We start from the raw sequence: 24273 nt of genomic DNA on the forward strand, positions 1-24273 counted from the left end.
TATATAAATATGCAGTCGGAACAGTTGGGAACAGAAACAATCCTAAATGATTTATGGAACCTACACTCAGCATGAACTGAGAATATTCAGTACTTTCTGAAGAATTAAAGGAATTTTAAGATTTCATGACCAGTCTGTAGGCAATTTGTAACAGAGGAAAAGGAGAAATGTGTCAAGTAAATGATTAGCTTAGCTTGAACAGAATCGAATAAGCAAAATAACGTCTGCAGTTTATGGATGAGCAGAGGTCTAGGTTTGGTCTTATTTTTTCCCAACTGATTCACACATCATTACACGGGGACAGTTGAATTGTAAATAAACCATGTAAAAAAAGGACATGACAGATTAGGGAAGGTTTCAGAGATCGTAACACTCATAGCTTTCCATCCTACAAGTTAATAAGTTGTTAGTTTATCCCATGTTGTACATACATCGAGGGCCTGATCCTTCACTGATGTCAATAGCAAATCTCCCATTACCTTCAATCGCCCAGAATCAAGAGCTTTCCTTGTAGAGACAAGCTATGGTAGAAGCAGACACAGCCCAATGCTGTAGACTGCCCATGGTGAATCTGCTCTCAGGCTGCACCCTGGGGAGTTCCATGCACAGAGCGTGGAAGTGATCTGGATGGATAAAAGGTCTGCAGAGTGGATTTGAGAGTAGTCCCTAGTTTAGCAGGTTAATGCTCAACATTTATGGCATAATTTCTCTCTCCAGTCCACGGGAATGGAGTTAAGTACATTCTATAGGACAGGAGTTCCAGATGATTCAAGCAGGACAATCTTTCCTTTAGCCTCAAACGAATGATGCTATCCAAAAACTACTGTTCATAGCATATATTGGGCTTTCCTATTAGCATATGCCTGGGATTTCAGCTACTATCAACATAGTTGGTGCCTGCAACAATTGTACCTATTTTGCCCTTCTGCTTACATTCAAACATGGCATATCTGTACCATGCAATTTTCTTGAGGAAAGGAATAATCATATCAACATAATTAAATTTAAAATGCCAAAATTATCTCCTTTGCATAAACTGACAATAAAGTTCCCAACATCAGAACACCATTATTCTAGATAACAATTAAAAAGACACCTTGACACATGTTGTTTCAAATTTGATGTAAATGCAAGAAGCATTTTCCTTTTAATACACCAGACCCCGTGAATTTTACATATTCATTGAGAACAGACTGGAAAGAGGCTCTGACTTTCCTATTGAGAGGAAACACAAAGAAATGCTCCAAGCACCCACTTCTATTGCTCTGACAAATCCTTCCTGCTCATGAAACAAAGGAAGAAAGACCCAAGGATATGAGCAGCAGCAGCCAGGAGGAGCTCACAGGCAGCTGACTAGGAAATCCCCAGACCCTCTTGGCAGGGAGAGGAGATGGAATAGGACCTTCTATGCCAGCAGGGGTGATCCTCCTGGGGCCAGATCTGCTGGCCCCAAAGCTGGATCTCACCAGCCGAGAGGTGTCAAAACAGCCACCCCGTCCTCCTTTCTCCAGCATCATTCTTGATTCTGTGTTTTGCTTGTGGCCTTTCTGCACCTCCAAACACATCTCCACATGACTCATTCTTGTTGCATTCTCCACAGAGGAAGCGCTCTGGGGGTGAACAGCACTTGTCAGCATGGCATCTAAGAGAAACAGGTGGAGAGAAAGCCTGCCCCTGTAACATCTCAGTCAGAGAGGAGGGTGAGACAGAACAAATACTACCACAGGAGCTCAATGCGGGACACGGAGCATTTTACCAAAGAGACAACAAACCCCAACAACACCCCTCTCCTCAGCACAATTTGGGTAATTATGCAGGGCATCCAGTTACTTCTGAAACACCCCATCCATGCTCTCAGCATGACACCCAGTTTTTCCTCAGTGACCATAACACTGCCCCCAGCAAAACATGCAATCCCTTCCCTTAGCTGTGCTCCAGCAGCAAGGGAGCACCGCAAGCTTAGCTAGCTCGTGGGGGGGTGTGTGTCTCCTTCTTACATATCTCACCATTCAAGCATATTTTAACTGCACTGTCAACCCATAAAAGCTCTGCAGTGTGAGAGAAATTGGGTGTGAAGCCGAAAGAAAGGATGCAAGTGACGCTGTGCAGTGTGGATAGAATTGGGGTGATGCACAGTGGCCCCCAGAAGAAGGCTGAGGTCTGACTGGACATGGATGGCAGTCACTGCTTCCAGGGCTCACCGGTGAGCAGGGTGATATGCGTGCCCTGCACTAGCCATGGCATAGATCACCTCTCTGCTTTCCCAGGCTGCCAGGCCAGCTCCTTCCATCTGCAGTGAATTCACTTTAAAATTTTAAGCCTGGCAGACCGAGCATCAGTCTGAAGGAGGCCAGAGGCTGGTGCTGTTGTTCTACCTTTCGGGGTGGCGGCCCTGGTGTAGGCACCTCCTTCACTCATTCTCGTCGAGCTGTCGGCTCCCTCCCTCTCTCACTCTTCCCAGTAACTCTTTACTCCGCCCCAGTACATGTCCCCCAGGTGTGGGTGATGTGTCTGACACTTTCTCCTGGTTTCCTGGCTGATTTCGGGCCAGCGTCTCCGACGGGAGGATCAGTTCCATCCACTTGCCGAAAGGCTTCATTTCAATACACACGTACCTAGTGTGAGACGTCAGTGCTCCCGCAGGACGTTCCTGTTGGGCAGTAGTTCTCAACCCGCAGCCCACAGGCCTCTTGAGGCCCAATCAGCACAGAGTTGCGGGCCATGTGACATCCTCAGGGCCATACAGGTAGTATTGGATGCGGCCCACAGTGGTAAACAAGTTGAGAAGCACTGCTGTAGCGCTTTCAAGTAGGAAGCGCTATTCTCAATCTGAAGAACAATTTGGCTTGAGTGTAATTCAGCACAGCGCTTTACAGAGCAGAGCCCTCCAGAGCACTGGCTCTCAACCTTTCCAGACTGCTGTACCCTTCCAGGAGTCTGATTTGTCTTGTGTACCCCCAAGTTCCACTGCACTTCAAAAAGACTTGCTTACAAAACCAGACATACAAATACAAAAGTGTCACAGCACGCTGTTACTGAAAAATGGCTTGCTTTCTCAATTGTGCCACATAATTATAAAATAAATCAACTGGAATATAAATATTGCACTTACATTTCAGTGTATAGTATAGAGAGCAGTGTAAACCAGTCATTGTCTGGATGAAATTTTAGTTTGTACTGACTTCACCAGGTAAAACTAGGCAAACATCTGGATGAGCTGATGTACCCCCTGGCAGACCTCTGAATACCCCAGGGAACGTGTAGTCCTGGCTGAGAACCACTTCTCCAGAGTGATGTAAGCTGGAAACTCTTATCACCTTGCTCTTCTGCAAGCAAGACTGATGAAGACTGATCTACCCTCTCCATTCGAAAACTCTGAGCCCTCGTCCAGACTAACCCGCGGCATCGGCAGGTTAAAATCGATTGCTCGGGGATCGATATATCGCGTCTAGTCTGGACGCGGTGTATCGATCCCCGAGCGCGCTTACATCGATTCCGGAACTCCATCAATCCGAACGGAGTTCCGGAATCGACACGGAGAGCCGCGGACATCGATGCAGCGCCGTCCAGACTGGTGAGTACCTCGATTTTAGAAATTCGACTTCAGCTACGTTATTCTCGTAGCTGAAGTTGCGTATCTAAAATCGATTTTAATTCCTAGTCTGGACGTGGCCTCAGAGGCGACTCTGAGAACCTCGGGCTACGGAGTGCATGAATGTTACTCTAATCAGCCGCTCCTGCTGCCTGCATGACCTCCAGTGGTTTGTGTTGCAATTCATTTACCTCAAGTCACAGCAAGGAGCACAGGTGGAATGAATATCACAGCTGAAAGGACCATTTGCTCTATTGCGTATTGCATGGCTTTTCAGATACAAGGAAACAACCCATGGGGCTCTGGGCTGGAAGGATTCTAGGTGTGGGATTGTTCTTTCCATGCATTTCTCTATCAGCTCACCAGGCCTGCCATGGAAAATACTCTCTCCCTCTCTTTTCCACAGAAGCAGATTATCACCTGCCATGACATGAAGCTGTTGATACAGACGTACCAGCCGCAGAGAGCCAGACACTACTGACACCAGCCAACAGCTATTCAAGATCAGCCACCCAACCCTGGGAAAGACTAACAAGGCTCTGCTGCTTTTACAGTTGTTCTGTTCTTAGCTCAGCTGTTTCTGCCTTTGGCTGTCTTTTCCGTTTCACAGAGGGTTAGAGGGGGAGATGGCCAATCAGCTCCCGTCTCGTTCATCCTCTCATTCAGGACAGAACTGTCCCATGCAGCAGCCCATCTGGTGCTAAAGGGAGACCAGTTTAGTTGAGAGGGCCACTGGACTCTCAGGAAGCCGGCAAGGCTGCTGGGATTGTCAAGGGGAGGCTGGCTGAGCTAACGGGAAGCAGAGGGAAGGAGTCTGTTGAGGGTGTATGGAGGACGAAGTTGTCGCAGTAACGCACAGGACAGGTGCTGGGTGTTCGCTGGCAAGGTGGCATTAACCAGTAGGGGTTGCTCTATAGATGTCTTGAGATGCTAAAGGGATTCAGGAACCTTTCCACACTTGCAGCTTTTCTAAAGCTCGGTCTCCTGTTTGTACTAATCTTACGTGTATCTACTCTGTAATTATTTAATGCTACTTACTCAGGATCGAAGAAGAACCGCCAATTATTCCGTGTGGAAATCACCCCGATTATTACTGCAATTCCTGCTAAAATGACTTTATTTGATAGACGTACCATCTATTTATGCAAAGTGGCCCAAATTGGATTTTCCTACCAACTACATGGGTGGATAAATTGCCTTAATGTACAGCACTGTCAAAAACCCCTGTACAATACCGTACAGTCAATAGTTCAAAAGCATTTATTTTAAAAAGCTGAGGTTAAGATTACCTGACTTGGAATATGAATTAAAGTCTTCCAAGATAATAGGGAAGAGAATTCAGGCTGCCATTGTTATTGTATAACAAAAGCCATATGTAGCAAAAACTCTGTCGCAGTGAGGAAACCTTGTCTTCAAAATCTATACAGAAAATTTTGCAATTCAACTGTTGTCACATGTTTAAAGTTCCCAGCCTCGACATTCTTCAAATAAGATTTCATACAATACCATTTACTGCTGATCTAATTAAACACCAAAATTCTGGCAATATATGTCATCAGCAAAGCAAGGAACACTGCCCTTCTAATGCAATTGTCAATGCTGCTCAGTTATGAAAATGATCCCAATGCTCTTCCCCTGAGATCGCCCTTTGCCTCAAATACTCCTTTGAAAGTCCCTTTCATATTGTCTTTTGTGGACACTGCGACACACTTTTGTGGACACACTTCCCAGACTGATCTGCCACACATCTTCCAGTGTGGCATAAAGAGACACACTGTGCTGGGAAAATATTATTTCCGCTTTGTGAATGCTCCAGAAAAAAATAGCAAAGCTAGGTCCAATGAATCCAAGCCATGCAGCACACTCTGTTATCTTCAACAGAAACATTTTAAAGCAAACCAGTGATCCAACCAGACATTACCTTCCATTTGGCAGCAAGCAGTGAAGTAAAAGAGTAAAAGACAAGTGCAGTGTGCATAACAGGTAGTGAGAGAATGCAAGGACAATGGGGTTTTATTATGCAAGCTAACGTGCTTGAAACACTTTCCAGGCTGGAAGTTCTTACTGTCTTTAATTATTGATGGTGGGTCAGGTTCTGTTCTCAGTTACTCCGGTGTAAATCCGGAACAGTAACTGCATTGTCTTTACTGGTGTCACAGAGATCAGAACTTGGCACTTTTGCTCTAGAGTTTGATAACATTATGCAGCATTATCTCCAGTGCCTAGAAGAAGACATGATTTAAAGCTGTGTGATAAGCCTCTTTCCAGGCTGTAAAAAGAACAGGAGTACTTGTGGCAATTTGTTAGAACACAGTGTGCTATTGACTTGGCCAAATTAAGGTGCTTTGTGCTTTGGGTTTCTTTTTGCTATCAAGACTGAATCCAGCTGAGACAAGAGCTGAGCAGAATCTCCTCTGCTTGTTGGAAATGGGAAGGCAAAGCAAGGCCAGCAGTGAAGGTGTCTGCAAATAAAAGGATGAGAACTGCTCAGCCATTTGGCTGCAATGGGTTGGAGGACAAGGAGAGCATGATCAGAGTGCAGTGAATAGTTCGTGGTGGATAATTTATACAATTTGCCTCATTTAATGGTTCATGACCTATCGACAAGAGCCTGACATGGCCTCAAGGTCATTTGAAATTATTTCAACAAAATCTTCTTGGGGAGTTGACTGTCTGTTGGGAGTTTGCTGCAAAAGTTCCATATTTGAAATTCAAACTATGTTGCTCAGGTTTGACTGGATACATGGGTCACATGGTGTTGTTTCTGCTCCTCCCACTGTCTGAGCATAACTTTTAGAGTCAGGTTTCTGGTGTGAATAGCAAAGACTGCAAATTCAGAATTTGCTTTCCACAAACAAAATTCACGTAAACACGTGTTCTTTCCATGAATATTCCTGCCAGTGAACACAGTGGCTATGTTGAGTAATATACGCTGGCTAGCATACATATGTATTATGCTGATAATACTACCCACAATATATATTCCAAGCATTTAAGCATACATGCTATTAAGCATTAATATAGCAGTTAGATATCCCATATTGGTCTGTATCTTTACTATAATCATGTTCACTTATGCTAAGTATCCCATAATACCTTACATTAACTGAAGTAAGCTTTGTTTTAAGATAGGAAAAACCATCAGTATCAGGATACATAATTGTTTCCTCATTACAACAGATAGGAAGTTATTCTCACAAATCTATTTATCCTCGTACCAGCCTAGGAGCTGTCTTCACATCCCTTAGCGCCTGGAATGCTTGTAGCAAGAACAAAGATAAGGGTGCGTCATTACCTGGTACACATGCATTCAGAACAAAAGATAAATGGGCAGTACACCATGATACTGGTAACGAACAAGGTAAAAAATTGATTAACTGAATCTAGTTTCAGGTCACGTATATAGTACCTTTTACTGGTACACAAATAGGGTATATAAAAATGGCATTAGAGACGTAACTTTGGGGATCACACCTTCTATGAAAGGTGAATGCACCATCACTCCATGGGATTGCTCTTCATAGACTCGTAGAATCTTTTTCCTGTACCATATTAATAAAGCTTATTAACACTGGTTATTTGGGCTCTAGAGTATATTTCATAATGGCCCAAAGTGTGGTCAAGCAATTGACTATACAATTTATCAACAGCTGGAATAATCACAGAAAGAAAACACTACTAAGATAAAACTCATACAAAACACATTCCTTTAAAAACAGATGAAACCATAAATAGGGAATGACAGAATCCTGCTGAGCCTGCAAATGGAGTTGCATGGCTCTGTCAAGGCATCAGGGAACTAGTAAGACAAAATTTACTGACACCCGATGGCAGTTTTTACAGACATGCAGGAGAAAACCCAAATCACAAGCCTACTCTGCATTTCCTTTGCTTGTCTTAGACTGAGTTACAGCCATGCACTGTGGTCTTCAAGACCTGGATGCGAGATAGCGTTCTCTCGGCACAGAGAGCCCTCCTTGGAATTGGGAGTGGGAGGGCTCGGCCTACCATCTTGTCAAGCTCAAAGTTGTTGCTAGATAGTGAGATGTTTTTTCTGTGATGAGAACCACACGTGCTCTTGGGCCATGTTTAGATTTGAGCCATGCTGAGGCCTGACTGTGGCTCGATCTGCCAGACCCCGGATTCAGGTATGTTTGTATTAGAAGGACAGATCCTCCCCTCTGCCTCTGTGGAAAAGAAGAGATGAAAATCTGATGGATCCAGGCAGAGACCAGCTGGAAGGGCTGGGAAACCTCTTGGGCCTGGAGAAGCAGTGGTAGGAGTTGGAGCCAGAAAGGCAGCCACTCTCCATAGAGTCAGCCTGCCAACACCCAGAGAGGGAGCTCACACTGACATTGGTGGCAATTCCAGGAAGTTAATGTTGGCAAGGCCCCTTCGGGCAGGGTGAGGGCAGCAGCCCAAGGATACGATCAAAAGGAAGCTGCAAGTGCTGGCTCATATGCCCCAGTTCTCTGCTAGGTCAGAGCTGGGCTCGGGAGCAGTGAAAAATGGGAGCAGGTTCCAGCTTCTTTATTCAGAGCCACCTGGGCCAGCAGGAGGGATCCTCTCGGAGATAGGCTGCTGACAGCGCTGGAGATAGGTCCCTTCTGCCAGGGGAGGATAGGTGGAGTGGAATGGGGCTCAGTTTTGGCACCCTCAAACTGTCCTCCACACCCACACACATCCGTGTCCATGACACAGCCACTCTTACACCAGACTATGTCTGCTCCACACCAGTGCAGATTCTCCCTACAGGGGCAATTCTCCACCAGGAATCTCTGGCTGATACAAGGCCACTGAGTGCTCTAAACAGAATAATCCAGCCCACAGAGTTTCCAGGCTCCTGCATGGAAATAACCACCCAGGCAATGGCTAAGAACAACATCCTACCTTCCCATCCCACTTGCTGCCTCATCAGCCTAAACCAGTGCCAAGGCTCTGAAAAGGGATTTACAAGCCTTTCTTTCTTACAGCTCAAATGGTGTTCAATTGGCCTCAAAAGCATTTCAAGATAAGGCAAAGCAGAGATTAGCCCAAGTGAAATAATTTAGTGTGACTTAGTCTATAATGGATCTGTGGTCAGAAGACTTGGAAAATTCATTACAGTTCCTTCATGTCTCTCTATTGGTTTTGTGTGTATTCTGCTGTCGCAACATAAACTTTGTCAAATTTCCTATCCACTTTTAAGTGAAGTGTAATCTAATTAAAGATGTTTGGATTGGCTCTATTTGAATAACTTAACATACACCTGCAGCATTCATCAAGCATTATTATTTTTAATTAAGTAATTAACTCTGAGGTTTTCAGCAAGTTTGAAGTGACAAAATTTCCAGTCTAACTCTCAGGCGAGACAAGATTAGTATCTGTTGCTAATCTTTCAAACACAGGCTTTATTTGTAATTGGTTCTAGCAACTGCAAGTGCTGATTAATTGCTATAGAATTTTTTTTCCCAATGACGAAACAAAACTGCACATCTTATATGCAATGGATCTAATTATGCTAAGGTAGATTGCCCAATAAAAACTTTTCATATCATGCTCTCTCATCTCAAAGTGGGGCTTAGAGAGATTGACTTTAGCTAAATTTAACCACAGATGATATCAAGCAAAGTCATTAGCTTTTAGGGAAAGGCACAACTCCAAAAGACTTGTGCCAGGAATGTTCAGGGGTGGGGGCTGTAAGTTGGTCATTGGCTGTTCAACGCATTTAGTTAAAATTCTGTAGATATCCTTTAATTTGCTTTATAGTACAACCTCTTTGAGAATCCAGCAGCAGTCCATACACCTCACTAGGAATATAAATATCCTGTGTTTCTTCTATCAAGCTCCCAGCAAAGACTGAGGCCATGTCTACATCTAAAATTTTGCAGCGCTGGTTGTTACAGCTGTATTAGTACAGCTGTATAGGGCCAGCGCTGCAGAGTGGCCACACTTACAGCAACCAGCGCTGCAAGTGGTGTTAGATGTGGCCACACTGCAGCGCTGTTGGGCGGCTTCAAGGGGGGTTCCGGGACGAGAGAGCAAACCGGGAAAGGAAACCAGCTTCCCCGCGGTTTGCTCTCTCGGTCCCGGAGCCAGCCAGCAAACCGCAGGGAAGGAGACCTGCTTGCTCGGGGTTCCGGGACCGAGAGAGCAAACCGGGAACGCCGCGGTTTGCTCTCTCGGTCCCGGAGCCACCCAGCAAACCGCAGGGAAGGAGACCTGCTTGCTCGGGGTTCCGGGACCGAGAGAGCAAACCGGGAAAGGAAACCAGCTTCGCCGCGGTTTGCTCTCTCGGTCCCGGAACCCCGAGCAAGCAGGTCTCCTTCCCTGCGGTTTGCTGGGTGGCTCCGGGACCGAGAGAGCAAACCGCGGCGTTCCCGGTTTGCTCTCTCGGTCCCGGAACCCCGAGCAAGCAGGTCTCCTTCCCTGCGGTTTGCTGGGTGGCTCCGGGAACGCGAGAGCAAACCGCGGCGAAGCTGGTCTCCTTTCCCGGTTTGCTCTCTCAGTCCCGGAACCCCGAGCAAGCAGGTCTCCTTCCCTGCGGTTTGCTGGGTGGCTCCGGGACCGAGAGAGCAAACCGGGAAAGGAAACCAGCTTGATTACCAGAGGCTTCCTCCTTCCACGGAGGTCAAGAAAAGCGCTGGTAACTGTCTACATTGGATTACCAGCGCTGGATCACCAGCGCTGGATCCTCTACACCCGAGACAAAACGGGAGTACGGCCAGCGCTGCAAACAGGGAGTTGCAGCGCTGGTGGTGCCCTGCAGATGTGTACACCTTCAAAGTTGCAGCGCTGTAACTCCCTCACCAGCGCTGCAACTTTCTGATGTAGACAAGCCCTGAGAAACCATTAAGCCTTGCAAATGAAAACAGTTTGTAAACACCAAGGCTATAATGTGCTAAGCTGTTCTGGATAGCACACTGATAACACTACTGTAATTAGGAAGGCTATCTTCTGTCATGAGAACCATAAAAGGTGTTATTTACACTGTGACTGTAGCCTAAAATACCTTCCAGATGGGATTTTTTGAAGAAATACTTGAGATCTCACTTAAAATAGTTAACAGTGCTCAAAGTTTCACGCCTATTAATAGAAGAAACATTTAGAAGCATTAAAGTAAACTTATACATGCTTGGTTTTAAGATATAGGTCAGATTCTCCTCTCTGCCATGCTGGTGTGAAGTGGGAGCGACTGCATCTCAGAAACACATTAACTGAGATCAGAATCTTGCCACCTGTGTGCTGCTGAACTTGTTGAAAGCCAGGGGAAGGCTGGGCAGTGGCTGACATTGCTAACCAGGTCCGGAGGCTGAGAACTAATTATTACACCAGGAATCAGAATTACAACCTGGAAGCTTTAGCCTGAGTAAAGGTCTAGATGGTTCTAACTTAGCAAGTCATTCTCCCGGATCCCGGCCAGCAGCTGCCACTCTCCAGCTGGCCAGCTCTGAAGGCAGCACCACTGCCAGTAGCAGTGCAGAAGTAAGGGTAGCAGTACCACAACCCTCCCTACAATACCCTTGCGACTCCCCCACAACTCCTTTTTGGATCAGGACCCCTACAATTACAACATTCTGACATTTCATATTTAAATAGCTGAAATCATGAAATTTACTAATTTAAAAATCCTTTGACCTTGAAATTGACCAAAATGGACCATGAATTTAGTAGGGCCCTAGTTATGTTAGTTGGGCTTGTTGTATGACTACTGATTGTTCCGCTAGAGAATTTCATTACACTGCATGGCCTTTGAGGGCATTTTAACATGTGGAAAACTCCCACTGGTGCTGTTGACTTCTTTGCACTTCAAGCTGTAATCCCAGCCTTCAGGGAGTTTTTTTCCTCTCTTAAAATACAAACAGCTATAGATAGTTCAGTAAATAACAATGTTAAGCACAACAGGTACCTCCACTGCAAGATATCTGCTCTGGTGTGCTTTCAACAAGTGCTTTAAATTTACTTTGTATTAACTTTGATATTTGTAGCAATAGTATGAATAATTAAAATCAGACCTAGGAAACCTGTAGTTATTATAATTAGGGTCTATGTCAGGCATTTAGCCATCTCTGTGCCAGAAAATCTGCAGTTGCAAAGGGGAATGCCCTGCCAGAACTGCACAAACTAGCACTGAAAACTGCAGGGCCACTTTGGCAGTCCAGGCCTCTTCTCACCCACCTCCAGAGTAGGATAGCTGGGAATAGGCATCCTGAAAATCATCACGGACTCTCTAAGGCCCATGACAAGCTTACAGCCTACCCCTACTCATGCATACCCCTATCTAACAGCACAGCCATGCGCCTGGTAGCCTGCAATAACTAACAGATGTTTAGGAGCAGGTCCTTAGCTGATGTAAACGGTCATAGCTCTATTGGGGCCTCAATCGCAGCTATGACAGTTTAACCCAGCTGAAGATCTGTCTGGTAACATCTAAGGCCAGAAGGAATCCTTATGATTATGTAGTCTGACCTCTCCTGTATAACACAGGCCAAAGAATTTCACCCTGTAAATCCCCTATCAAGTCCATAATGAATGAGTGTGCACATAAGATTAGGAGAGAGCTGGTTTTGCTTTTAAGCTCCCAAGGGTTTATTCTAAATAGTCAGATAACTTAGAGTCATGTCAAAAAAGAGAAAAGGAATTCAGTTTCCACTGTAGTACAGAGAGAACAGGTGGCTGGGACTAAGTCTTTTAACCTCTGGGTGCTCAGCACTGCGCCGGAGAGAAGAGAAGCAGCCAGCAGCCCTGAGCATGTCCTGCAGATCCACATCTTTCAGGAGGAGGAGACATAGCTTCTGGGCGGATACTTTTTCCACACACAACAGAAGAGGAGAGCAAGATGCCTCTGAGCACACGCTACTCACTTCACAAGGAAGCAAGCACCGAAAAACTAACTAACATCAGAGTGGGCTCTTGTAAATAAGGCCCTCTTGTGTGGAGGATTAATAAAGCAAAGTAAATGTTATAGTTCCTGGCCCTTTGCCTTGGGGTCAACAATTGTGCCTTGTCGGAATTTTCCACAATGGATAATGGAATAGGAACCTGGATGCTCCTATCCCCCAAATGTCCAGGTTTGAGTCACTCACCAAGAGCCTGTGGATTCAGACTGAAATTCCAGCCCTTTGGACCAGCTCAGAGGCCAAGGTAGTATCTCCACTAAGAACAAGACAGTACTGAGGGCACTGATACCAACCTGAACTCTGTAGTAAAGTGGTCACCATAGGGATACCTGGATTACCCAAAGTATTAGGGGATGAATCTATGTTCTCACGCCTCCCTACTTCCTCTTTGTCAGTGGGAGCCATCCCCCCTCCCACACCCCCAGCACATTCAATTTGATTTTCTTTTTTTATGAGGCGGCTGGAATAAAGCAGCACGTTCCCAGCCCGCACTCCTGGCACAGAGCATTATTTTTATTCCACTGTGCAGACCGTTTACAAAAAATCTCCATGAGGAAACAGTGAGTTTGGGCAAGTTTGCCACTGATATAAGTTAGTGGAATGGTGGAAAACAATTTCCCTTTAGATAGAAATTTTCATACGGCTTCACCACTGCTAGACGTGACCTATTGGCATTTGATGTATTCACACATATCTGAGCATTGCAAATGCAATTTTTAGCACTCTTAGAAGGAACACTGAACTTTGAAAATCCACTTGCACAATAAATAAGTCTCTTCCATCCATTTCTCCAATTCACTTAGTGGAATGAGGGGTCACACCCCACATAGGACAAAGGAAGAATTGTGTTTATTTCACTTATTTATTTTGGTAGATGCAGACTAGGGCTTAAGTACTGTTAAGTGAATAATTCATGCAGTAGTTATAATTTACGTTGGATTTAACAGGAGCAGAGCCATAAGTTGCTGTCTATTAACTATTTATGTTCTCACCACCAGTTGACAAGCATGGCTGGGCACTGAGATCACAGCTCTCCTGCAATGTTTTATTTAAACGTTATTAAAAGTACACACAGTCCTAAGGAATGCCTTCGCTTTCAGGGAATATTAGACTCTGCTGTGATAAAGCCTCTGGCTCTCAGGGAATCAGAGTTTACTCAAAATACTCACTGGATTCCATCATAACTCACTAGAAGGTCTTTATCCAACCCCTCCGCACACAATGGTCCATCCCCACCTCCACTGGATGAAGAGATTTTTTTTTTTGGCTCATCTCACAAGTCTGGGCAATGGGCATTGGATGTGCCTGAATGTTTTCTGAAGGGCCTTACCTCCTAGCACAGCAGTGTTCCTTAACTGCTTTCCATTAGGCTCATGCATTTGGGCAGCAGATTTCAGACAAACTCAGATACCTTGGTATCTGGGTAAATTTGAATCAACTTACGTATCTTTTAGCCTTTGCTTATGGCTCTGTTATTTTTACAGGATTTTTTGTGTTGCCTCAGGTAGACAACTAAAGTAGGATTCTCTCCGATGCCTTAGGTTTTTCAAAACCCTAGTCCGAGAAATTGAAGTATCAGATGTTGTGTTACATCAACCCCATAAATGTCTCAATGAAGCATTCAAAAATTCTTTGTTTATGTTTACACTTCTATTTTCCAAATGCAATTAACAAAATCTGTGCACTCTTCTAAAAGACAACATCCAAGGTTTCAAAAATGATGTATTTCTACCGAATGCCCTTCTGAATTAACTAAACCACTAGAGTCTGCAAAAATGGTAAATACACATTCTTGGAATTAGCCAAGTATCCAATGCTCTTTAATTGTGAGTGCAGCCTAGAGCTAGTTCAGATGGAATTAAGGAATTGATCGGAACATTTCATAGATTTCCTTTCATTCCTGGGAGAGACTGGGTCCTTTCTAGACAGAATTTTCTGGCCATCTATACTACATTTGCATACAAACATATCTAAGACAAAGTTTGTTTGAACCTCCTGCAACAAAAATCACTCAGACTAAAACACCTTTTCCTGGGTTTTGTATATTTAGAGCAGGTAAATTGTTCATCACAACTGATTAATGTGCTACTTGGATGGAGAAAGTCCTCTCTTTGCGGGCTGTACAGTTCTGATGAATGGATGCAAAAGGAAACTTATGACATGAGTTAAGTCTCTTTCCATTCAAATTTTTCCCTTCCTCTCTCAATGCATCAAGACACACTGGCCATTGTGGATGCTCCCAGTTGTGCCTCTGTTCAACATCACGAGATGGAGAAGGAGGAATATAGAAGAGTTTACTATTGATCATTCTGGATTAGTGGTTTGCAACCTTTTCCATATTGTAACCCCATGTTACAACGGAAAACAAGCTGGAAGAGTGATGAATGGAGCTCTACTCTTCTATGTAGCAATTGCTCTGGTTGCCAGGGGTGCTACGCAGTGAGGATCAGGAGAGTATGTGGGGTGCATAATTATGAATGGAAGAAGGGATGAGATGAGAGAGCATCCTCCCCTTGCATGGAGGAGAAGGGAACACCACACAACAAATCAACAAGTCACACCACGCAACAAGATATACCCTATTACTGAAAGCCTGTTATCAAATATTACATCCATAATAATCACTTGTGAAATAACACCCCCAAATCCACCCCTTCCCTTGAAAATTAACACAGGAAAACATCCTCTATGATACTGCAAACACACGAACGTTCAGGATCTCCAGGGTAAGAGCAGAAACACAACTACGGCCAGCTCCTCTGCCTGGTGGATGACCAAGGGCATATGCTGGCCTAAGGATGCTCCTCCCGTTTCTCAGTCCTCGTCCAATAAACCACATTTATAAAAAATTTCCTGGGAACACGAAATTCTGAAAACTTTTCATTTTGGAAACATCAATACATAGTGTTTCTGAAACAAAATGTGTTCCCTGGGCCCCAGCAGCTGCTGATGGAGATTGTCTGGATTCTGATCAGTTTCACCACTGGCAGCTGGGAAACAGACAAGAATCATTATCAATTTCAGTCAGCAGATGCTGGGGCTCCCAGAGCCCTTGGCCTCAGGACAGCTCTGCCACACAGAGTGTCCCAGGGCTTGCAGACTCTCAGGCCAGCAGGCCCCAGTCTGCACAGCAAGGATGCTCTGGAGCTGCAGAACCTAGTAGCCCACCTGGAATTCTGCCTGTGAGTCAATGAAAGTTCATCAAAACTGAACATTTCCACAAAAAATTTTTGCTTTGGCAAATCTGCGTTGTCTGAACAAAACCCTGTGTTGTTGGAAAATTCCCAACTAGCTCTCAGCTGGCTAAAGTTCTCAGTATTTATTGGAGATGAGGAGGCAAAGCAATTCCTTTATTTAATAAAACCAATCACTACCGGGACCGCCTAGCTGCACAGCCAAAGCTACATGAAGAGTGGGATGCTAGAGAGCTAGAATAACAGGCTCAGCTAAATGGTTTGGGGATGAGAGGGGAGGGAAAGCCATATACAGCACCACCAGAGAGCTGCACTGATTACTCGCAGTGCTGTGCTTGTCAAAACCAAACCTGATGTGGCTGACATTAGAGAAATCCAGGACAAGCAGTGGGAGGAATTGGCCCGTAAAACATTACTTACCCTGCTTGAGGGCCAGCTCTAACAATAAATTGGTTAGACCTATCTCGAACTATCGAGTGCACAGAACATCAAGCAGAAAATTACCTGTTGTTCCAGGACCCTTGGGCCAATCCACAGGCTATTGGGAAGCTTCCAAATTAAAATTGTGTGCAACAGACAGCAATGGGTGTTGCAAACTCTACAGGACCCTCCCAGCATGCTGGGACCGAGAGCAAACTGGCTAGATTAGGCCAATTAGTTAGCACAACTCAGGACATAATTTATTTTCCAGCATCACAGCATCCCCCCAGTGTATGTTGTTATGATATGTACCAACTATTAGATTTCATAGCGCAGTAACAGCATCACCCAGGTGAAAGACTGCTGGATAGAAGCTGGTTTATATCTAGAAGGCCCTAAGATGTAGAGCAGGACGAATTAAACCTGCATGTGCCATGGCAGCTCAGACTTGTCTCTGCTTCCCATGCACCAGACCGTACATGCACTCTGGCAATTATGTTCTAACTAACCACTAAAAGGCAACACAACTCCAGAATAAATCCAGTCACATATCTAAGCACCCGAGTGATGGATATCACAGAACAATACAGAGCTGCTCAAGTGGTAACCATACTTGATTATCTGAAAAAAAACGGGCCATATCCATGAGGTGTAAAGAGCTACTGGTGCTGCAATGTGCCCTTCCCAGCACCCCAGCCAAGGAGAGTCCATTGGCATCTGACACAAGGCAATACCCTCTCTTATATGATAGCCCACTCCTCTTCTTACCAGCTCCATACGCCTGCGACTGGCTTCCAGCTCTCTCTGCACCAGCTCATTCATATCTGCTTTCATCTCCTCCATGCGCATCTGGTAATACTTGGTGTTCTCCTTCTCTCGAGCCTCCGACTCTGCGGCCTTCTCCAATTCCTCACCCATCTTTATTACACTGTCTCGCAACCGAAGGACAAGCATCTGGAGTGATAGGGAGGGGTACAAAAGGCAAAGGGGTTTTCTTAAATAAAAGATTACAAAGTTTTCCCCCCATTCTTTAGTCTTTTATAGTGATGTACTTGGAGGAATGCTCTCCCTTCCTGACCCCTACAGAAGGTCAGCTGATGCCTTGAAGCATGAAGTTTATATATACTTATTATTGTATCAAACATTGCCGCAAATGCTCATAATGGTCCTGATATTAAGCAGCTCGTTTTTGTCTAGTGGCCCTGTGATGCAATTAATTCCATACAGGCTGACTGTGAACTCCACAAAGCACTGTTTCCTTGGGTTGCCTTTAAAATGATGGCTCTTTAATTTCATTGCATAGCCCATTGCACTTACTGGGGCAGTTTTAAGACCCCTTGAGAGCTTCGGCAGTGCTCCAATCACATTGCAATCACTGTGTGGAATGCAGTGGATACCGTAGTGGCACACAGTGGCCCTTCTGTGTCCCATCATTCATTACCCATTGCCTAGAGCAGGGAAAGAATTTGTGAGGCAAGCGCTACATTGCATCACATTTCCTCTCTCCTTTCCCATCCTGCTGGTATATTTCCCTTTCCCCATGTTTAAGGCAGAACTCACCAGACTGAGACAAACACATGGTACTGTACAAATATTTTGATCTCTCAGCTATCCTTCAGTTAAAACAACAGCTCACATTAACATTCTCAGCCTTCAGCTCCAGGATCAATCACAGCATCCTCGACAGGTCTAACTGAAAGCTGGCACTGCTCAGCATAACTGGCAAACACGGAGTGACAGAAGGCATGATCTCTGCAGAGTCACTCCAGGAACTCCCAATGGAGTGCAGGTCACAGAGCCTGTCCTAGCTAGATCTCACCACAGAGCAGCTGATGGACTGGATTAGGTAGGCAGGAACTGAAGGAAGGATGAAAGCAAGGCTTGTGGCAATGTGAGCAGAGGCTCCGATGTGGAAGTGGCCTGGCATTTCCCAAGGCCTCTTGGTGTCTGTATCTCAGCTTTGGTGTCAGAGGATGGATGGGATCAAAGAGGAGGTGATGGCAGGTGAGCCGCACCAAGGGCAATGGCAATGACCTCACAGGAGGCTGCCAGAGAATGAGCTTTGGGGTTCACAGACACAAAGGGTTAAACTGCATGAGGGAAATAAAGAGCCACCAGTGCAGCCTGGGTAACTCTGAAATGCCTTTTCTCTAGAGACTGCTCTCCTGCTGGGCCGCGCTCAGCTGCTCCAGTCTGTCTATGTCGCCATCATTGTGAAGTGACCCTACTACATTTTCTTGCCCTCCCCTCAATTAGTCACATGTAAGTGGGGGTGGGGGTGGGGGTGGGTATTTATATGTTATCTCATGACATGAAAGGAAATGGACATAAATGAATATAGGCCAGAGTTTAAGCGCCGAGGTTGTTCTAGATGTATACTGATGGACCTACCATACCTTGACTGATTTTAATGTGCTGGATTTTGGATTCTGCCACACAGCCCTGTGACACTGTCTGAAAGGCACTTTGATCAACGTGCTGAGTAGTAAATAAATATATTGCTATACACTTTGAGGCAGAGGCCATATTCCTTCCATGTTTTTATAGCACTGAGCACGCTGCTGGCTTACAGTAAATACAGCAATAAAATAAAGCAGGAATAATTAACCTCACTGGTATGAAATACACAGACTGGTCAGAGCCACAGATTCCAAAAGAGAGGCCTGAGCTGACTCGGCCTGTCACCTTTCCAAGGGCAATGCAAACAGTTCCATGTGTTGGGGGCAGTACAGATGTGACCACACGAGCTGCTCTCTGCTCTGGGTAGGAAAGATCCCAGGGCAACTTTCATAAGACTAGGAGTGTGCTCTCATTTTTACAGCCTTTTGTCCTACTGGTTTGCACTGCGCTGTGAGCCACTTGGTCTCTTCCCTCCACACCTGAACTAGCTGCATTGCTTTGGAGCACGCCATGATGCAGGCCAATCTATCACCAGGACAGGATGGTTGACACTGCATGAAAGGGATGGGAGGAGGCATTGCCAGTGCACATGCCTGTCCCAGAGGCAGCCACTTTTTTCACAGGGATTTTCCCTTTGTGTGTTAGAGGCAAAGAGGCTAAGAAATATGCCGTACCTCAAACCGCTTGATCTGCACACTCTGAAACTCCAGCTTGTTCTCCAGATCGCAGATCAGCGCTTCCTGTCGACTGACGATTGAGCGTTCGACCATCGACTGCTCCACGTACGCAATCCGGGCCTGAGCTGCCTGCAGCTATTTTAGAGAAAAGGATGGGGGAAAGACGGGGGTCATGATTCATCAGGCTTTTGGCTGGAAATGTCAGAACCAGCTCAAACACTCCTTAGCCCCTTTCAGCCCTCTTTTATTAATTCTGCTCTGCGCTATGGACTTCTCATGGAGGCACCAAATCCGTTGGGAATAGAGAGATTTCAGCGGTACCGCCTCAAAGCACACTGGAAGTGCAATGGCTGCATTTAGGTGCAGTACTGTACAGAAAGATTCTGCCGCCCAAGGAAGGTTGGCATCTGCCCAGGTTTTCCCAGGAACATCACTTTTTTGAGGTAACTGAGCTGGGAAACCTGTAAGGGCGCTCACTACACACTGCCAGCTGTCTAGTTTTATGGGCTCAGGATTATACCTGATGTCCCACTTTTTTGTGCCTCAGAGGTGGCAGCCATACTCCCAAGCTTCCTATGGTATTGTTTGTGTGAAGACTGTGCAAACAATTCATTACATTCTGTGGTTTTACAAACAGAAAAATGTTAGCAATTTTTCACCCCGTTGGGTGGGGAGGTTTCCTCTAAAATCTTTTGAGGACGGTGTATGTGTGAAATTGTGTACTTTGTCCCAGGGTGGGATTTTGGCTGGCACCTGGAACTCCAGAGGCAGCCTTGGAAGGAAGATTAGACCAAGGCTCAGAAACAATGAGGGGAAAAATTAACCAGCCCTTTTCAAATCTCAGTCAAAGTTTGGTTCAAAATTTATTTTTGGCCCAGACAAGGGAAGTATTTCTTATTTTCTCCAAACTGTCTGTCAAACCCTCCACACTGTCTCACAATGAGTGAGTCCGACTCCTGATGCCTGGGATAGCAAAGCACGCTGTCAATGGAACTCCTCGAGTGCTTAATATTAAAGATACACTTTACAGGCCTGGAGCCAAGGTGCCATGAACAAGGAAAACAGTTCCCAATTCAGGTTGTGAAAGGAGGTATATTCCCTCTGTCCCTGGTGTGGTGCACACCACGAGGCTGGCTTGTGGTCTTGCACAGAGAACATCACAATTCAAGAAATGGCAACAGCAAAGAGAATGAGCAGTAAATTCTCCAGCTCTCAAAGAACCTTTTAAGTGTGAACTTTCCCCAGTCACAAAGAAAGTTCACCGGCAGGTTTCCATAGATTTCCTGAACATGCAGTTTGACCCAGTTTCCCAGCTTTGCCCTGAGGAAAGTCGATACTGAGCAGTGTTTATAGCAGTTAAAAGGAGGCTTTTACATGCGTGCGTGTTTTATTGCTCTTAGAGGAGTGGGACCGTGGTATCGTAAAGAGAAGATATTTCCTGACAATAAGCATGTAAACATTTCACTTGAATTCACCCCCAGGACATGAGCTCACCATAAAGCTTATATTTCAGTACTGACATTCAGAACTTCAGTGGATTCTTATACATGTCTGTATGGGAGTATTCCAGGGGATCTGAGTATCTCACTAAGTTTTTGTGGATACAGACTAACTTGGCTATCCTCTGATACTCAATAAGTCCTGTGATCTACGGGCAATAAAGGGATTGGCAATGAGATGCCAAAGGACAGAGTGATTCTTGAAGCCCTTCATTGCCTGTCTGCTCCAGGTCTGAGTTAGTGACTGGGCAGACATACCTTATTGCCAGATATTTCAAGTCTTAAGGGGTAGGGGGAGGACTTACTTTCTCTTGAAGACTTTGTTTCTCTTTCTTCACTTCCTCCAGCTGTGTCTGTAACTCTCGAATCTGAGTAATGTCCACTGCAGACTGTGAAAACAGAAACCCCAGCAATAGCAACAAAACAAAGAACTTGGAGCAGAACTGGAAATGCACAAGGAAGTTCTGTTTTGAAGACTGGCAAGGGAAAGGCTATTTTTAGTACATCTGAATGAGCAGCTGCTCCTGTCCTGAATTAAGCAAGCATAAATCTACTGACCTCACCTGATTTCTCAGCTTCTGGGGATAACTCTCTGCAGAGCTGATCAGCTATAACATCACCAGGGTCATCCTCAAATGCTGATTCTGTAAGTCCTTAGTCTTGTTCCTCTCGCAAAACTACTATGGACCTTTCACAGTCCAGGAAATTTCTGGAAAATACTGGACCTCTGGCCAAATGGGGCCCTTTCTATATCTTTGAAGTCTCTGATCTCTTCTATGCTGAGACAGGTCAGATCTCTGGTGCGGTCGCAATATGTTTAAGCTATTCAAATAAAATCCATATACACTCCCGGCACACAGCCAGTACCTTCAACATATCAATGTCCTCTTCCAATCTCTCTCTGGTCAAAGGCTGAGGACCTCATAAAGGACCTCCAAATACAGCTTGTCAACATTTTTCTCTGAAACTTTTTTTCTGCAATTTTTTTTAAATGAAAATTTTTCAATAAATTTTTTCAGTGAAAATCATACAATTTCCAGTGAAAATGGAAAACAACCTTTTCAGTTTTAAACAACTTTGCAGTTTGGCCACTGAAACCTGGAGAAAAACCATCAGTGTTGAGGTTTTCAATGGAAACCTGAATTTTTTCATTTTGGTTGACATTTTTCAAAGGAAAAAAGTCATAAAATCATGACCAACAAACTCCAAGCCAGTTAGTTCTTCTAAGCAGCAACTTTTGTGGATGAACTTGAGGTGTTAGTTTGATTACTTGCATAGACATCCAAGGGTTAACACTTGATAAAGGATCCCTAGCTGCCATTTTTACTAAAAACATGATTTCAGGAGAGTAATAAACTAGCTGGTGCAAACCATATTGGACTGACTCTCCGTGAGCGTGTGTCTGGGTACACATGCTCAAGCTGTTCATTAGAATTATTAGAATTAATTGTCTGAAAAGTCTTAGCAATATGTCTGTGCGATTCCAGCAGGTTACATGTTATCTTTCTAACCCTCCCCTGGGGTGTGAAGCCATGATGCCCTCTGGATATCTTTCTAGCAACCCCCTTTTCACTCCATGTGCCTGTGTGTATTTCCTCCTCATCACACTCTTCACCTGTGCAATCAGAGCCTTGTGCTTTGTCATAAGTTCATTCAGATCCTCCTGGTCCTCATCAATGCGTTTCAGGAGATCAGCTTTCTCGTGCTGCAGCTGATATAGGTGCTCATCAACCTGCGGAGGACAAACAGAGTGCTGCTCACTCAGAGATTACAGTAGGGTGCCGACAAGTTCCAAGTACAGCCGGTGGTAGTGGTGGGCTTTCAGGGCTGTAATTCTCTGCCTCACATGCAGACATGCTGTTCAGTGGTGGCACTTCACTAAAGGCCTTTTCCATTTCTACTCAAATTTTGAAAGTCCGTGTGCTTCTAATGTTGGCAGGGAGAGGCAAACAAGGCTTTATTGGTGTTCACCACATCTCTGCAGATAGCTTAGGGTATGTTGTGTGTTCTGGACAATTTGCGCCACTTTTACATGTCCCTGGAGACAGTAAAGGCCCCTGGGCTGGGTTCCCCCTGAAAGGTTGGACAATTTAAAGTAATTTATAAGCAAATGACATCGGCAAATCCCAGCCCTGAGGGTCTCAGAGTCTCAGTAATAAAGTCCATAAAACATGTAAAACTATCAACAAAGCACCATAGTGCCCTGGGGAGCTGGGTGGGGAATAAGCGGTTTCAATAATGTCTGCTATTCAGGGCACGTACCAGGTTCTTGTTCCTGCTGATCGTCTCCAGCTCCACGTGCAGGTTCTCCAGCTCCAGAGCCAGCGCCTTCTGGGACTTCTGGGCCTCTGCACATTGGGCTTTGCTCTCTTCCCACTGCAGAGAATTGAGGAAGGGGATAATGACATCAGATCACACTGACAGCCAGAAGTCATTTCACTGATTGATCTTTCCCCTTTGCTGCACAGCAACGTTTATTTACATTCTACTCCCAGAGCGTTTTCACTCATTGAACACGTTGTAACTCGGCCTTTTAAAATTTATGTGGTTCTTGATGCATTCGGTTTCTATTTTACACTAAAAACCTCCTTTCTATTGGTTATAGTGCCATGAAATAAGACTCCAGAATAACATGTGCAATGCTACTGTCTCTCAGCGTACCACTTGCTTCAGGTGTCATTCAATTCCCTTCATAAATAGAAATCCTTAAAATAGATCCCCATCTCGCTGAGCAGTGAAGCAAGTGCCTCATATTGAAATTCTACTGTCTGTCTCTGCAGTTGTGTAGTAAGGTAGAGCTGGGATCATTCATTTGCAAAATTATATGAATTACATGTAATTTGTGATCAGAGCAATTCATGATTTGGAGTATGCAAATGGTCTTTTCATGTAGTGTAAATTGCATTTGCAAATACACATGAAAGTTCACATTTACAAATGCTAATTTGCTCTTGATTTTTATTGCCCAGCTATTACAACCACAGTGATCTTAAATGTGTTACAGACATCTGGAAGACATAATGTCATTCTAAAATCTTTCAAAAGACAATTGCAGTTCAGTGCAGGGTGTATGGCCAGCTCCCAGGACAGTAAGGGTAAAGTCTAGCTCCCCTGTCACCTTTTATGTTTTGGTTTTCGTTCTTTCTTTCTTTCTTTCTTTCTTTGCTTAGTTTGTGTCTTAAGAGATTGTCTCCTGCTGCATGCACCTTCCTACCCATTGCTGCTTTCTCTGTCTTGGCTCATCCTACCAGTTGACACTGACATTGGCTGATTCTTCTGGAAATGTTTTTAGAAATCCTAATGCCATGTTCAGTCAGTAGCACACTCCGGCTTGCATTTCAAAGGAGGTTATCTTTGACTTAACTCCGCTTCTTTGAAGTCAGTAGGAGTTTTACTGCTGACTTCAATGTCAGCAGAGTTAGTTCAGTGCTGAGAGCTTTTGAAAAGCCCACCCCCTCTGTCCACACATACATGTGCTCATTGTTTTAGTTCAGCTGTCAGGAAGTGAAGTTTGGCATGACCATATTTGTCTTCTGCAGCAAAGAGGAAGCTACTGTATATCCTTGTTTGATCCCACTTTCCTTCCACCAATCCAGTCAGAACCTAGCACCT

At 44.8% G+C, this 24273-nt stretch overlaps 1 protein-coding gene across 2 annotated transcripts in view; it reads right to left on the reverse strand.

Moving 5' to 3' along the window:
• MYO18B (myosin XVIIIB) overlaps nucleotides 1-24273 on the reverse strand; it is a 203622-nt gene that overhangs the window by 45701 nt on the left and 133648 nt on the right. The window contains exons 35-40 of one of the 2 annotated variants that reach the window (XM_030583195.1): nucleotides 22924-23037; nucleotides 22277-22393; nucleotides 20967-21050; nucleotides 19160-19297; nucleotides 16854-17039; nucleotides 1588-1642 (exon numbers count right to left, since the gene is read on the reverse strand). In XM_030583195.1, coding sequence (XP_030439055.1) covers nucleotides 1631-1642; nucleotides 16854-17039; nucleotides 19160-19297; nucleotides 20967-21050; nucleotides 22277-22393; nucleotides 22924-23037 — 651 coding nt within the window. In that variant the 3' untranslated portion in view covers nucleotides 1588-1630. Of the gene's footprint in view, nucleotides 1-1587; nucleotides 1643-16853; nucleotides 17040-19159; nucleotides 19298-20966; nucleotides 21051-22276; nucleotides 22394-22923; nucleotides 23038-24273 lie in introns of those variants that run through there. The other variant, XM_030583194.1, reaches the window with a different exon arrangement.

This window comes from Gopherus evgoodei, chromosome 13 (assembly GCF_007399415.2).
Source record: "Gopherus evgoodei ecotype Sinaloan lineage chromosome 13, rGopEvg1_v1.p, whole genome shotgun sequence".
Lineage (NCBI taxonomy): Eukaryota > Metazoa > Chordata > Testudines > Testudinidae > Gopherus > Gopherus evgoodei.